The sequence below is a fragment of the Abramis brama genome (genome assembly GCF_963993115.1).
Source record: "Abramis brama genome assembly, chromosome: 21".
Lineage (NCBI taxonomy): Eukaryota > Metazoa > Chordata > Actinopteri > Cypriniformes > Leuciscidae > Abramis > Abramis brama.
Genome location: NC_139983.1, coordinates 572,729 through 589,638, shown reverse-complemented (window position 1 = coordinate 589,638; position 16,910 = coordinate 572,729). Strand labels below are relative to the sequence as shown.

At 46.3% G+C, this 16,910-nt stretch overlaps 1 protein-coding gene across 1 annotated transcript in view; it reads right to left on the bottom strand.

Annotated features, from left to right (window-relative positions):
• Positions 1-2,084: 2,084 nt before the first annotated feature.
• Positions 2,085-16,910, bottom strand: part of LOC311071955 (nuclear factor 7, ovary-like) — a 29,219-nt gene continuing 14,393 nt past the window's right edge. Inside the window, exons 2-6 of the mRNA XM_084096592.1 lie at positions 15,135-15,230; positions 14,679-14,909; positions 14,579-14,601; positions 14,379-14,497; positions 2,085-5,963 (exon numbers count right to left, since the gene is read on the bottom strand). Of these exons, the coding sequence (XP_083952718.1) occupies positions 5,476-5,963; positions 14,379-14,497; positions 14,579-14,601; positions 14,679-14,909; positions 15,135-15,230 (957 nt within the window). The 3' untranslated portion in view covers positions 2,085-5,475. The remainder of the gene's footprint in view (positions 5,964-14,378; positions 14,498-14,578; positions 14,602-14,678; positions 14,910-15,134; positions 15,231-16,910) is intronic.

Genomic DNA, 16,910 nt, shown 5'->3' with positions numbered 1-16,910 from the left:
GGTAGCCTGTGAAGGCTCCGATTCAAAACTCGCAGGTCCAAGATCGGTCGTAACCCACCACCTTTCTTGGGCACAATGAAGTAGGGACTGTAGTGCCCTAACCTCATATCGGCTGGAGGGACCGGCTCTATCGTGTCCTTCGCCAGTAGGACTGCGATCTCCGCACGCAAGACATGGGCATCTTCGGACCCAGAGACGGAAGAAACTGCTCTTTTATTGAAAATTTGGGTACCGCTGGTTTTGAGGCCAGCGGCGGAACAAAAAGAAAAGGAAAACAAAGATTTTCCACCCGGCCCTCTTCCGGGGGATGGAGTGATGCAGTCATCGTCTCCTGGAGAGCAGTCCCTGCCATCTCTGGGTCGCCCGTCCTAGGGCCGCTTTCTCCTGGCTTTGCCGTCCTTCTTAACGGGTTCCTGGACGGGCGGGGCGGCCCACCTGCAACTGGCTCCACGGCGCCGTTTGGATGGAGGCTGCTGCTGCGGCGCGGGAGCAGGGGGAGACGCAGGAGGCCGCCCTCGCCAACGAGCAGACTGAGGAGCCGTAGACGGAGGGGTGGGAGCAGCAGCTGGCCACCGCGGCAGGATGTGACGGATGGCCTCAGTCTGCTTTTGTACAGCCGAGAACTGCTGGGCGAAGTTCTCGACCGCGTCGCCGAAGAGGCCGGTCTGGGACACGGGGGAGTTAAGGAACCGGAGCTTGTCGGTCTCCCGCATGTCTGCCAGACACAGCCAGAGATGGCGTTCCTGGACCACCATGGTGGACATTGCACGACCCACCGACTGCGCGGTCACCTTCGTCGCACGAAGCGCGAGGTCCGTCGCGATACGAAGTTCCTGAAGAACTTGGGGATCATGACCACCCTCGTGCAGGTTCTTCAGTGCCTTGGCCTGATGAACCTGCAGCAACGCCATGGCGTGCACGGCAGAGGCAGCTTCCCCACAGGCCTTGTAAGCCTTGCCGTTAGATCCGACGAGTAATTACAGGCCAGTGAAGGGAGACACGGTTCTCCGTGCCAAGTGGAGTTAGGGCACAGTTGCATAGCAACGGCCCGTTCCACTGGCGGGATGCGCGTGTATCCCTTAGCTGCCCCGCCATCAAGGGTGGTGAGGGAGGAGGAGCCACCGGAATGGTTTCTGGCAGTGAAAGGTGCCGTCCACGTCCCCGTAAGCTCCTCATGCACTTCCGGGAAGAAAGGCACTGGGGTGGGTTGCTGAGAACCAGCGCGCGCCACCCCGAGATACCAATCGTCCAACCTCGAGGGTTCGGGACACGGTGGAGGGTTCCACACGAGCCCGACCCCGTTGGCGGCCCGGGAAAGCATGGCCATCATCTCCGGGTCCGTCTCAGGCACCGTTGACACACCCGAAGGAGGTAACAGCGCTGAGTCGTCATCCGCAGAGAAGTCTGACCCACCCTCCGATGCCGCGATCGACATCTGGTCTTCGCAGGGAGCCCCAAAGGAGACAACCGGTACACACCGCGAGGATGGTCCAGCTCTCTCCAATGGGGACTCAACTGGCTGCGGAGCATGAGAGGGGTGAGGGCTCCTAGGGGGTTGGTTCCCCGAAGGAGACGTGCTCACCGTAATCCTCAGGTCTCCCGCATCACTGCCCGAAGCAACCCTCTGAGGAGGATTGGATCGAGGCAGAGGCACGGGGACTCCGCCCCTTTGCAGGAACGTGAGTCTCGACCGCAGCTCCGCGATGGTCATCTTCCCACAATGGGTACATGACTCATCCACGAAAGCTGCCTCAGCGTGTTTAATGCCCAGACACACGAGGCAGCGATCGTGACCATCCTGCGCGCCCAGGTAACGACCGCATCCAGAAACACACAGATAGAACTCATCTTTAAAAAGATGCTTTCTATCTGTGTAAGCTCTTTTAGGGACTGCTCTCACTGGTGCTGAAACACACAGGGGGAACAGACACTGCGAACACAGACGGGAATGTGCACCCGTCTGTGCGCTGTCTCTTTCTCTTCTCGCTGTCTTACCAGCTGTGACAACAGCCTTTGAGCGCTCTTAAGGCGCACCTTCCAAGCTGTTAAAACAGCTTTTTTTTTTCTTTTTTTTTTTTCAGTACCGGATAAACCAAAGAAAACAAAACAAATACAAAGAAGAGATGACTGTCCCCGCTGCCGTGTTGTGACACCCGCACCGTAAAAGAGAGATCCAACGGCTTGTTTCTCCACTCTTTCCTGTAGACGCATCGAAGTGCTTGGCTCCGAAGCAAAAAGCTGAAGTGCAATCACACCAGCTGCTCGTTAAATACCCGCGCTGCGAGGCTGCACAGCTGATGATTGCATTGGCTTGTTTTAGTTTCACTCAAAGTAGATTGGCCTCTCTAGCGAGATTCCTATTCGTCGTTCACCACGACGTACGTCGTAGTGACCGAACGATAGGGAACATGAAGTTGTAGGTTGTGTTTGAATAATTACGTATCTTATTTATCTGAGGTAAATTAAACCAAATACTCACGTATGCTCGATAAAGAATTAGACAGCACAATGAGCCCATCGGGCAGTTGAATTCCATGTAGCCTGGGTGTATCTGTGTAGTCTTGCTAATTATTCAGTCTCATATGCCATGTATTTACCAGGAGATGAAAAATAATTCAAGTGGAATAACAATATTTGGTGCTGAAGGAGACGGAGCTCCGGCATGGTGTGTTGTGGACCCGAGGAGGCGGAGCTGCGCTCTGGTGCACTCCGGCCCAATTTAACCTATGGGCAGGGGGAGTGATCCTCCATCCCCAACCAGAAATATGGAACCTGTGGGTTTGGCCTCTGGGGGGGGGCCCAATTCATAGACTCTGGTCTCTCTACCAAGGTGGTAGAGACCATACTTCACTCCAGAGCTCCATCCACTAGGAAACTATATGCCCTGAAGTGGAAAGTTTTTACTTCTTGGTGTACTATACGACATTGAGATCCAGTTAATTGCCCTGTGGGTTCAATACTAGAGTTCCTTCAAGATCGTTTATCTGCAGGGTTATCTCCGCCCACACTAAAGGTGTGTGTTGCGGCCATAGCGGCTTACCATGTCCCTTTGGGGGGATTATCTGTTGGGGAGACCCTTAGATAACACGTTTCCTTCGTGGCACTTTGAGGCTGAGGCCTGCAGTTTGCACCACAGTTCCAACTTGGGACTTGGCACTGGTCTTAGAAGGTTTATCTACGGCTCCCTTCGAGCCTCTTGACTCGGTCTCAGAGAATTTTCCAACCCTAAAAACTGTGTTCTATCTGGCCATTTCTTCACTAAAAAGAGTAGGAGATCTTCAGGCCCTTTCAGTATCCTCCTCGTGCCTTGAATTTGCACCAGGGATGGTCAAAGCTTCCCTCTATCCTCAGCCGGGCTACGTTCCGAAATTCCTGACCAACATACCGCGGCCTATCATTCTGCAGGCATTCTGTCCTCCTCCTTTCAAGAGTCAAGACCCGGAAAAGTTGAACCTTGTTAGTCCAGTCAGAGCATTGAATACTTATGTCCACAGAGCTGCCCTGTGGATGAAGTCTGATCAGCAGTTTGTCTGTTTTGGGTCACATAAGAAAGGGCTCCTTGCAACTAAACAGAATGTTACCAAGTGGATAGTTGAGGCTATCTCTCTTGCCTATGAAGATTCTGGCCAGCCATCACCTTTGGCCATTAGAGCTCATTAGTGAAATGGTAAAAAAAATAAAAATAAAGTTGTAATAAAAATGAGTTAAACAGAGATTTTATTTCTCAAATGTGACGTTTCTTTTAATGCAGTAATTTTCAACTAGGCATTGAGACACATTTAGACATCAACACTTATACAAATCTCAACAACTGTGACAATCAACAAAATATTCAGATAAACAGATCAACTCTGAACATCACAAATAAAAGCTGCGACACAGTCAACAAAAACAACAGCAAAATGAAAGTAATGAAGAAGAATAAAAGAAAATAGTGGGACATTTCAGCTGCATAATTTATTCGCACTGCAATGCATGCTGGGAGTCATGGATGAGTTTTGTCAAAGCCACTAGATGACAAACCTGAAAAGCGTAATGGCTAACGTTAACACTGGTACACAGGGAAGGAGAGCAGAGGACGTTTGCTTTTAATGGATGTCAGTGGAGAAGAGGCTTCACTACACTGAATAAACTGCTTTTAAGAGGAAAAAGCTTAAGTAAAAAACAACCTGTTCGCTAATCTTTTGTTAGATTTACAGTAAACAATACTTTAGTTGGGAATGATATGTAGATTTTACTATGATAAAAAGGTTATTTTTTAAGAGGAGGGAATGTCGCAACAGGTAAGACTCGTTTACGGCATTGCCACCAGCTAATGAGTATTAAGTCTTTAATAGTAGGTGTAGAGTAATTTTGAGTGATATTGAATATTGTCTAAAGAAAATAAAATCAATATTTTCTTTCTTTGGCTTTCAGGTTTTACCAGTTATAATAAGACTTTAATGACTATGACTGCCATGACCTATGATGCTGATATATTGCATTTAAAAAAAAAATTTTTTTTTAATTATAAATATTGTATTACATTGTTGTTTAATGAGAAAATAAATAAAATAATGATGCATTCACTTAATAACAAATTAATTACACTTGAATTGTAATGATTTATGACTGCTGTGTATGCCTAATAATGATAACACTTTTTAATGAAGGTAAAGAAAATATAAAGATTTTAATAAATTAATGTATTCTTTCTAATGGCTTCCAGGTTTCAACAATTAAATTACAATTACATTTTTAGTAGTATCACTGCTATGTATGACCAATGAACAGATTCAAATCAAATCTTAATTGCTTAATTCTTTAAAAAAGAAAAAAAAGAAAAATGCTTAATATGGTTTCTATTTTTACCGTTTAGTAAAGCACAGTCCACAAACAATGCAGTCCTACTGTACCTTTATTATAAATTAAAATTTATTCACAAGACCCACGCCCTAATAATCCACAAGAAAGTGATTAACGTAAGCTGTAACTGACTGTCATTAAACTTTGAACTGCGTGCGCTGACATCACTGCCGTTACACGATAGGCTGAGGAGCGTCACATGATCCAAGTTAGCCGTTACTCTTTCTCCAATGGTAAGAGATACAGACCCTCTCATTTCCCTATAATGTTTATCGTTTACATCCATGTACTTAAGTGAGCAAACAATCATTTAAATTGAAATATTCAATTATTTATTTACAAATTCATTGAAACTGTGCATGTGTAGAATTAGGCTCAGTTTCTAGAAATTTTTTTTATATAATTATGTGAAAATTAGCAAAGTGACAAACTTCACTCTTGTTTATTGATCTGTTAAAGCAACATGAGAGTGTGAGTGTTGCTGTAGTGCTGGATATCAGTCATGTGATCATCACGGCCCAATCACAGCCACCGTACTGATACTCAGATCAGCACTTTTACTCATGAGATGTGGATTAAATACTGGAAACATGATGAAAGCAGGAAGATCCAGATCTACAGGAGTGACGTTTACTGAATATTGACCGGCAAGATCCTCATAGAGTCAGAACAATAGAAGAATGGAAAGAGTGTGTGAGTGAAGGTGGTTGTGAATGTGTGTAGATGTGTGTTAGTTATAGGATCAGAGAACGACACCGTTCCTCCGTCATAGTCCAGATTCACTCTCACACGATCAAGCTTCTGTTTAATACGAAAACCAGAACGTGTAGTCCATCCGTACGTCACACTCCAGGCATCAGTCTTGAAGAAAATGTTTCCCTTCCTCTGGTTTGATGCTGTAGTTACTCCAAGACTCCAGACTGAACTCTCCATAACCTCCAAATCCCAGCAGTGTGTTCCTGAGTTAAAACCCTCTGAACCCAGAACACAGGGAAGTAAGTTAAATCTCTCAGGATTATCAGGAAGAGGTTGTTTGTTCTCGCTGTTTCTCATGCTGGTCAGATCATCAGACAGGACAAGACATGGATTTGCCGTGTTTGGATCCAGAATCACAGGAGCTGATGAGACACAATCAACAGATGCTTTTATTCTGATCTTCATATAATGATCAACAGTGAACCCAACACAGATTATTATGAATTATGACGTCCTGTTGATCAAACACATCTTCCTCTGATCACTGTCAGTGCTGTTATTAGTTTCACACTCGTTTTTATCATCAGCATTTAACGGCATCAACTACAAACATTAAATATGGGATTCAGACATTTGTGTCCATCAAGAGAAACTGATACTTTGGGAAAGTTAAAATAATAAATCAATGAGATCTGTTGAGATTTCTGCTGTAGATGAAGAACTGTAAGTGTGTGTGTGATCTTCAGCAGCATCTGATCATCTTCATTTTATTGCCTCTTATAGTCTGTGTATCGTAGTTTATTCTTACTTTCTGTTGTGTTTGACTTACTAATTATTTTGGCTTGAGAAATTATTATTATTATGAGACTAAATTTTCTAATTGTTATTCCTCCTAACAAACTCCAAACTCTGCTCTGACTCTGACTTCTTTATCGTTCATAACGTACTCGGTTACTAACGTAACCTCGGTTCTCTCTAGAAGAGGGAACGAGTACTGCGTAAGTAGTTTACGCTCGGGGAAAACCTCTTTTCCACGAGATATTGAAGCCAAAAAATTATCCTTATAATTTTGTATTATTGCAAAACGCGTTGCGGCAGCATGCAGTCATGGGCGAGACAGCTCGCGCGCCCATTGGCTGCTCTGCGGCAACTGCATCAGCCTACCGAGCGAGGACTGAAGTGACGTCAGGCCAATGAGTCAGACTCTGCGTCACGTCCCGTCAAAACGGGAGTGGCTTAGTCCTATAAAAGGAAGGCTCGTGGCAGCTGATCCCTGGTTTTTCATCGCCGAAGTGAACCAGAGTGTGTTGCATGCACGGCAAGATATGCAGTACTCGTTCCCTCTTCTAGAGAGAACTGAGGTTACGTTAGTAACCGAGTACGTTCTCTTACGAGAGGTCTCTCGTACTGCGTAAGTAGCTTACGCTAGGGGACCCAATGCAAAACGCTGTGCGTGCTGGGATCTAACACTAATAAACCTGAAGGCGAAGCCCAGGATTTACAGTGCATAATCACCAAGGGGAACTCACAGAGAGTCCTGGAAAGAGGAGGGGAAATCACTCTATCCATATAGCGTCCATAGACGCAAACGTTTAACGTGACATCACACAGACAGGGCGGGGTCCGGCCTGAACTGATGCGGGAAATGCGGGTCTTACGCAATACTGCCCATAGCATATACAGTCGGCAGCGCTCAGCGACCTCAGTGTCCTGAATCAGCGAAACAGACAGCACTGATTCGTCTATACCGACAGCAGCTTGGCCTGTAAGGCGGGAACCTCCAGGTTACAAAACCTTATAAATGTAGACGGTGAGGCCCAGCCCGCCGCCATACATATGTCTTGCAAGGAAATCCCACTAGACCAAGCCCACGAAGAGGCCACACCTCTCGTGGAGTGTGCTCTGACACCCAACGGGCACTGTAGGCCCTTGGCAGTGTATGCCAGCGCTATGGCGTCAACTATCCATCTGGATAGGCTCTGTTTCGAAACAGCCAGTCCCTTGGAACGTCCGCTGAACGAAACAAACAGCTGCTCTGTCTGTCTGAAAACAGACGAGACACATAAGCTCTTAGTGCCCTAACTGGGCAAAGAAAGCTTGCGTCCCCTTCCTCGTTAGAGACCGGTAGGGTGGACAGGGAAATGACCTGAGCCCGAAATGGCGTGTTGAGGGATTTTGGAACATAACCATGCCTAGGTTTGAGTATGACTCTTGAGTCACTCGGCCCAAATTCTAAGCACGCCGCGCTCACTGAGAGCGCGTGTAGGTCACCTATGCGCTTCACTGAAGCGAGAGCCAGTAAAAACACTGTTTTGAAAGACAAGTGTTTGAGGTTAATCGTTTGGATAGGCTCGAATGGGTCACCTTTCATGGCTTCCAACACCGTAGAAAGGTCCCACATAGGGACTGAGGGAGGTCTGGGAGGATTCAGCCTCCTAGCTCCCTTGAGGAAGCGGATGACTAAATCGTTCCTTCCTATTGACTGACCGAGCGTTGATTTAGAAAACGCTGCTATGGCCGCCACATAGACTTTGAGCGTGGAGGGGGCCCTGCCCTTATCCAGCAGCTCTTGTAGGAAGGAGAGAACCTCCGTCACCTCACAGTTTAAGGGTGAAAAGCCCCGAGCTGTGCACCAGCCGGAGAATACCGACCACTTCGAGGAATAGAGCCGTCTGTTAGACGGAGCTCTAGCCTGAGTGATAGTATTTAGCACTCCCTCTGGGAGGTCAGCGGGTACCCGTTGAGTGCCCATACATGAAGGGACCACAGCTCCGGGTGAGGATGCCAAATCGAACCCTTGGCCTGAGAGAGGAGGTCCCTCCTCAATGGCACTGGCCATGGGGCAGTGTCCGCTAGCTGCATCAGAACTGGGAACCACGGTTGGTTCTTCCAGAGCGGCGCTACGAGCAGCACTGAGCATCTCACTTCCCTGATCCGTTCTATCACCTGAGGCAGGAGAGAGACGGGGGGAAAAGCATAGAGCGGGCAGCGCGGCCACGCTTGGGCCAGCGCGCTCTTGCTCTTGGAGAAGAACACCGGGCAGTGAGCGTTTTCGTGAGACGCGAACAGGTCCACTTTCGCTCTGCCGAATCTCTCCCACAACAGTTCGACTTTTTGTGGGTGTAGAGACCATTCGCTCGCCGGAAGGTTGTTCCTGGACAGTCTGTCTGGCCCCAAATTCTGTAGCCCAGGCACGTGCACTGCTTTTAGCGAGCGCAGGTTGCGCTGAGCCCATAACAGGAGGCGTTTCTGCCAGCCTGTATAAGTTTTGGGATCTGAGACCGCCTTGGCGATTTATGTAGGACACCACTGACATGTTGTCCGAGCGGACTAAGACGTGGTGGCCCTTTATCTGAGGACAAAAACGCGTCAGCGCGTTGTCCACTGCCAACATTTCCAGGCAGTTGATATGTTGAAGCTTTTCCCGTTCTGACCACTGGCCGAAGAACGGTCTGCCCTCGAGCAGCGCTCCCCATCCCGAGGTGGAGGCATCCGTCGACACCACTTTCAACCCTCAAGGAAATCCCCAGGCTTACACCTGATTGGTACCAGTCGTTTGCTTTCCAAGGTTTCAGAGCTGAAAAGCAAATCTGATCGACCTTGAGACGAAGCTGACCGGATGCCCACGCTCTGCGCGGTACCCGCGCTTTTAACCAGAACTGCAGAGGGCGCATGCGGAGCAAGCCCAGCTGAAGAACTGATGATGCTGAGGCCATGAGACCGAGCATCCTCTGAAATTTCCTGAGCGGGACGGTCGCGCCACAGCAGAAAAAGCTTGCTGCGCGCTGAATTTATAGTACGCGCTGTTATGACAGCCGCGCTATCATAGACTGCGAGTCCAGAACTGTGCCCAGAAAAGATATCATCTGACTGGGGTTCAGAGAACTCTTCGCCCAATTGACTTTGAGACCTAGATTCTCGAGGTGATCGAGTAAAACGGTCCTGTGCTCCACGAGCTCCGAGCGTGATTGAGCTAGAATCAGCCAATCGTCCAAATAGTTCAGCACTCGCATGCCTCGGAGTCTGAGGGGCGCGAGCGCTGCGTCCATGCACTTCGTAAATGTACGGGGTGCTAGGGACAAGCCGAACGGTAGGACTGTGTACTGATAAGCCTGGCCTTCGAAGGCAAATCTCAAGTATCGCCTGTGACGTGACGCTATCTGTATTTGAAAATACGCGTCCTTCAGCTCTATCGACATAAACCAGTCTCCTCGGCGAATTTGCGCAAGGATTTTTCTGGTCGTGAGCATTTTGAAACTGCGTTTCGCCAATGCTTTGTTCAACTGTCTTAGATTCAGTATGGGTCTGAGACCCCCGTCTTTTTTCGGTACCAGGAAGTATCTGCTGTACAGCCCCCCTTCGCTCTGAGCTTGAGATAAAGTCTCTATAGCCCCTTTGCTCAACAGTTTTGATATTTCGGCTCAAAGTAGGTGTGCTACTTCTGTATTCACCGTGGTTTCGACGCGCGCCGTAAAGCGGCGAGGGCGCCGACAAAACTGTAGCGAATAGCCTCCTTTTATAATGTCTAGCACCCACTCCGAAACCCCGGGAAGCGCTGCCCACGCATCTGCATGGGTGGCTAGGGGTTGGATGCGAAGCGCGCTCTGCTAGCTGGGCGGCAGAGGCGCTTCGGTGTGCTGTAATATAGGCGTTATGCCTGTGACATTTGAGGCGGGGAGCACGCTGATCACAGCGGGCAGAATGCTCGCGCTCGACCCCGCTGCGGTGTTTAACCGAGTGAGGGAGGGCTGGGCGAGTCCCATAGGACTTATGATGTCTGTGAGTAAGTGTGGGTGCGGGCAAGCGGGCACATTTACTGCTTTGAACGCACTGTCTGCCTGAGCAGCGCGAATGCGCACAGGTTTCGTTTTTACAGAAACCGTGAGACATGCAGAACATAGTGTTTGTGGGCACTGGGAAGTGGGCTAGCTTGAGCAGGGGGACCTTGTGTCCGCCGCGGCCGGACTCTCACCGAAACGCACCGCTCGTTAAGTTCTAAGAATTGTGACTGTTCAAGCGTATTCTGCAGTGTACAAGCCGGAACAGCTGCCCGCTTGCCTGCACACAAAAGCCGTTTTTACGGCTACCCAGATAAATCCCATAAAGAGTGTATTTTCTGGTGTCCCGGCCACGGCCGATGGTGCTATAAGTGTAGAGCAGATGCCCACTGCCCAGTGCCCATCCCTACACACAAGCATAGCCCTTCACACAGGGCCCGCGCTCATAAAATCGACTCATTTCGATCACGCACTCAACATAGTAAACGTGCCCACTTCCCCTAGAAACCTTTGTTTGCAATTACAGAGATCATACGTTTCCTGTAGTCCTTGACCAGGTTTGCACACACTGCAGGGATTCTGGCCCACTCCTCCATACAGACCTTCTCCAGATCCTTCAGGTTTTGGGGCTGTCGCTGGGCAATACGGACTTTCAGCTCCCTCCAAAGATTTTTTATTGGGTTCAGGTCTGGAGACTGGCTAGGCCACTCCAGGACCTTGAGATGCTTCTTACAGAGCCACTCCTTAGTTGCCCTGGCTGTGTGTTTCGGGTCGTTGTCATGCTGGAAGACCCAACCACGACCCATCTTCAATGCTCTTACTGAGGGAAGGAGGTTGTTGGATACACGGCTCCATCCATCCTCCCCTCAATACGGTACAGTCGTCCTGTCCCCTTTGCAGAAAAGCATCCCCAAAGAATAATGTTTCCACCTCCATGCTTTACGGTTGGGATGTTCTTGGGGTTGTAATCATCCTTTTTCTTCCTCCAAAAATGGCGAGTGGACTTTAGACCAAAAAGCTCTATTTCTGTCTCATCAGACCACATGACCTTCTCCCATTCCTCCTCTGGATCATCCAGATGGTCATTGGCAAACTTCAGACGGGCCTGGACATGCGCTGGCTTGAGCAGGGGGACCTTGTGTGCGCTGCAGGATTTTAATCCATGACGGCGTAGTGTGTTACTAATGGTTTTCTTTGAGACTGTGGTCCCAGCTCTCTTCAGGTCATTGACCAGGTCCTGCCGTGTAGTTCTGGGCTGATCCATCACCTTCCTCATGATCATTGATGCCCCACGAGGTGAGATCTTGCATGGTGCCCAAGACCGAGGGAGATTGACCGTCATCTTGATCTTCTTCCATTTTCTAATAATTGCACCAACAGTTGTTGCCTTCTCACCAAGCTGCTTGCCTATTGTCCTGTAGCCCATCCCAGCCTTGTGCAGGTCTACAATTTTATCCCTGATGTCCTTACACAGCTCTCTGGTCTTGGCCATTGTGGAGAGGTTGGAGTCTGTTTGATTGAGTGTGTGGACAGGTCTTTTATACAGGTAACGAGTTCAAACAGGTGCAGTTAATACAGGTAATGAGTGGAGAACAGGAGGGCTTCTTAAAGAAAAACTAACAGGTCTGTGAGAACCGGAATTCTTACTGGTTGGTAGGTGATCAAATACTTATGTCATGCAATAAAATGCAAATTAATTATTTAAAAATCATACAATGTGATTTTCTGGATTTTTGTTTTAGATTCCATCACTCACAGTTGAAGAGTACCTATGATAAAAATTCTTCTACATGCTTTGTAAGTGGGAAAACCTGCAAAATCAGCAGTGTATCAAATACTTGTTCTCCCCACTGTACATAATCAAATTCACAAATATTACACCATTAAAACATTATTAAAATACATAGGCTACTGAGTTACTAAAACAAAGACTTTGTCAAAGAATAAACTTGTTTGTTCACAGTTTGAATGTTCTTGTTTCCATTTGTTTAATTTCAAGATCTGAGGTCTTGTGTCCTAACTCCACGCGACATGCGATAAAAGGTTATTTTCCATTACCCACAGCATCCACTGACGTTGTTACGAACCGCTCTGAGACACGAGGGTAGAGTCCAAATGCAGCTTTTATTACAAAACAATATACAAAACTTCGCAGTGAGTGATGGGGTGAACCAGGCTTATATGGGGTGAATTAAACAAAAAGATGAGACACGGCCTCTGGATCGGCAGACGTGACGTGAACAGTCTCTGGATTGGCAGACATGACGTGAATGGTCTCTGGATCGGCAGACGTGACGTGAACAGTCTCTGGATCGGCAGAAGGGATGTGAACAGTCTCTGGATCGGCAGGACTGACGTGAAGCTCTGGCTCGGCAGGACTGACGTGAAGTAGCTCAGGCACGGCAGGGCTGACATGAAGCTCCGTCTCGGTAGGACTGACGTGAAGCTCTGGCTGAGGGGATACTGTGGGTTCACGGAGCTCCTCCTCTACCCCGCCCACAGTAAACGATGAGCCGCTCAACAAAAGGGCCAGGTTAATATACTGCTCTAAAGTCCCGTGAGAATCATGCAAGGGCATGAATGAACTGAACGGCTCGGATAGTCCTCCACGAAAAAATATCATTAGGCATAGATCATCCAAAAATGTTAAATGTGCCAGCTCAATAAAGGTCATGGAGTATTCCTCAATAGGACAGTTTTCCTGACGGAGACGCATAATCTCGACTGCTGGATTCATGATGGCGAGTTCTCGGCTGCTGGATCTTGGTGAGGCGAAGTTTTCTGTTACGAACCGCTCTGAGACACGAGGGTAGAGGATCCAAATGCAGCTTTTATTAAAGGGGTTATCCAGAATCGTAATCCAACAAGCAGAGGGTCAAGCACAGGAAGACAGTCCAAACAAACAAACAAACAAACAAAACAGGCAGGGGTCAGAGGCACAAGGGTAATCCACGGGACAGGCAAGAAATCCCAAAAAAAACAAGAGACAATAAAACCAGGGAAAACGCTCAGAAGTGCAGTGCAACAACATTCAAAACTTCGCAGTGAGTGATGGGGTGAACCAGGCTTATATGGGGTGAACTAAACAAGAAGATGAGATACAGGTGAACGTGATAATGAGTGCTGATGAGTCCAGGCAGAGAATGATGGGAGATGTAGTCTGTGAGTGAACATGAATGTCTGGTGTGGAGTGCCCTCTGGTGGCTCTCATGGGCACTCCAGCTGGTGACCATTACAGTCGTTTTGCTTTCTTTATAGAAATAAAAAACATTTACTTAAGTAAGATAACGGTTGCTTCAATTGTAAACTATTGTAAATGTCTGCTCTGCTCCTCCAGCATGAGTTGCACAGTCGCACACAGTGCAGCAAGAATCACAGTTCACTGATCACGTGACGATGGCGGAGGATTTGTTGTGTAACAGAGCCTAAGCGTCTGATAAATGTCTTATCTTGTAGAATGCGCGCTCAGCACCAGCACATCCTATACACAGAGTATGTGCGATCCTAAAGTGAAAGTAAAACATGAGCTACCTGATGCGCGCAAATTAGGCTGCATACAATAGCCTGTTTCCCAATATAAAACCTTAGGCTGGGCTGTGTAGTTGTGGCTCTGGTCTCTGTTTTGGTCTCTTTTTGCACTTTGAATACTGAGAGAGTACTTTGATTATGGTTGCACTTATTGTTTGCACTTAATAAGACTAAGAAAAAACTTATTTATTTTTGTTATTCATAATTTATATTTCTATGTTCAATTTGTGGAAAGGAGTTCAATTATGAGGAGACACACAGCCTCACTCAGAAGTTCTGGAAACTCATAATTCATGTACAGTAAGTTCTGAAGAGACTCGTGTGAAATCATACAGGAGAGAAGCCAGTCAGTGGAGTTTGTGGCAAAACCTTTTACAGTGCTTGTATATTGTTGTCTTTCAATGCATTTGATAATTCATACTCAGAAAGTTGAATCTATCTATATATCTATCTATATATCTATCTATCTATCAGTTTCTGTCATGAAGAACCTTTAACTCTCCAGCTCAGATCTGCTGCAGTCAGACTCACTGTTTTGGACGATGTCCTGCATCTTCTTCCAGACTCTGAACGGCAGGTTGCCCAAGTATCGTGGCACATGAATCAAAGCTCCAGAAGCCATCTGTGGATCCGGCTGTGAGCTCTGGACTCTGGAAGAACATTCAGGAGTCAGAACTGCAGTGGCTCTGGATCAGAACCAGAGAGACCAGAGACAGGAGCAGATCACTCACCTTTCCATTGAGACTGGAAACTCCTGCAGAACAAACACACCATCTATCATCAACAACTCAATCAATCAACCAATGATCAACCAATGATCTGAAATCAGACCTTCAGAAAGCAGACGTCATTGGCTTTCATCATCTCCTCCATGTCTTTGATTGTGTGTGAAAGAGCTGAGATGTGTGTGTTCATCTCCTCCAGCTTCTCCTTCATCATCTGCTTCTTCTGCTCCTCTTCCTCCCTCAGTGCAGTGACTGTAGCTTTTTCTTCATCTCTGAGAAACTGATGAAGCTTCTCAAACTGCTGTATAATCTGACACTCTGTGTGCTCAGCTTGAGACTGAAATCACATCACATTCACTTCAATCATCTCAATCGACACACATCAACACTTCACATCATTCATATCAGAGATAAACTCAGATACCCGACATAGAACGGATCCAGAAGCAGATTTATGCTCGTCATTTACAGAAATAATCAACTATAATCCATTATATTAAATATATCAAATCATAACTATATACAGTGATGCTATACATTACTCTAGATTCTGTTTCCTCACCTTGATGTATTGAACTGTTTTCTCAAACTCTGCTTTAATTTTTTCATTGCGTTTAAGTTTCTTCTTTAAGGACTTCAGTGCTGTATTGAGCTCCTCCTAGAATTGAACAAAAATACATAAAACACCAGAATACAGTGAAGAGTAGAAGAGTAGACAATACAGTGATATGATCATATAATGCTGTGAAAAAGTATTTACAGCCATCCTGATTTCTTCTATTTTTGTGTACATCTCATACTAAATTAATTCAGAAATTAAAACAAAGGCAGCTTGAGAAAACACAAAGCACAGTTTGTAAAAGACAATGTCATTTATTAAAGCAAAAAGTTATCAAATACCAACAAGGCCTGCGTGAAAATGTCTTTGCCACTAATTCCTCAAATCTAATAAATTAGTGCTGGGCGGTATGAGCAAAAATCCATATCATAGTATTTTTTTAAATTATACCGGTTTCACGGTATATGGCGGTATTTTTTTTTTTTCAAAGCATGAGTGGGTGTTAACTACATTTTATACTGATTGAGAGAGGAAATACTGCAGTAGATTGACTTAGAATGCTCTATTTTACTGTCATAAGTGAATATTGTAGAAAAGATCCACACTAGTATTAATACAGGTTTGCAAGGCTGTTTACAAAGAGGTGCAGGCAGGAAGTGCTTTAGGAGTGGTTACCCCGGTAATGGCTGTACACAAAGCAGTGCAGCGCTCATAAACGCTACTTTATCAGGAAAGATAAAGAAATATTCAATTGAAATAACATCAAAACTTTTCTAAAGACCATCAGTACACTTCAGATACATTCATATAAAACACCCGCACCACGTTTTGACTTTGAAACGTGCCGTTCTCATGTTTATTCAATGTCAGTGCCAACCACAAATAGATTTTCCTAAAGGCTGTGTTGATATTGTGCACCAATGTATGGGAAATACTGTAATATAATTTGACAGCTATCAATTATAGTTTAACCCATCCATCTTTACCATCATGCTTAGTAACACATACAGTGGTGCACACAGTGCAACAGTGAAAAGAGACCCTCTCAAACAGTGTCGTGCCGCGCCGCGCTCAGATCGTTGTTAAAGCGACATACACTTTATACGTATTGCGGTATATTAAAAAATCATATCATAACAAAAATAAACACCAGTATTCGGAATGAACCGGTATACCGCCCAGCACTATATTAAATGTATTTATAATGTGGTTCAGCTGGACTAAACACGACCAGTCCTGGTTACTGCAGCCCAATTCAATCAAATAAACCCTTAAATAGGACTTTTTCAACAGCATGAAGTTGGTTAAAAGGTCTTAAAGTGCCTTATTTTATGTTTTTTCGAATATTCCCTTTCATGCAGTGTTTAATATGGCTGGTTATACATACTGCTTGCTACCTATGCTGCTGTCTACCCTGTAACACCACTAGCATTTTACACCTAGTACAAAAGGCGGGCCTTGGCTAGATGACTCTTGTAGTAAGAGGAGGCCAGTACAAGGAAAAACTAGATTTACAGGAATAAAATATCCTGATGGGCTCTAAGGAATCTACACTCAGTTACTGAGAGGCTCAATGCGAGAATGCTTAGCAGACCGCCACCATTTTCCTAGTAACTAAGCCTAAGCCAGATATTGAGGTGGCCCCATGAGGGCTGACACACGAATATTATATGACTGAAGTTCAGAGCTATAATCTCAAAACAACTCTCAAAGTGCAAGGAGACCTGCTGAAATAGTCTAAGTTGGCTATCAAGGTGGCCCGACGAGGGCCAAATGCTT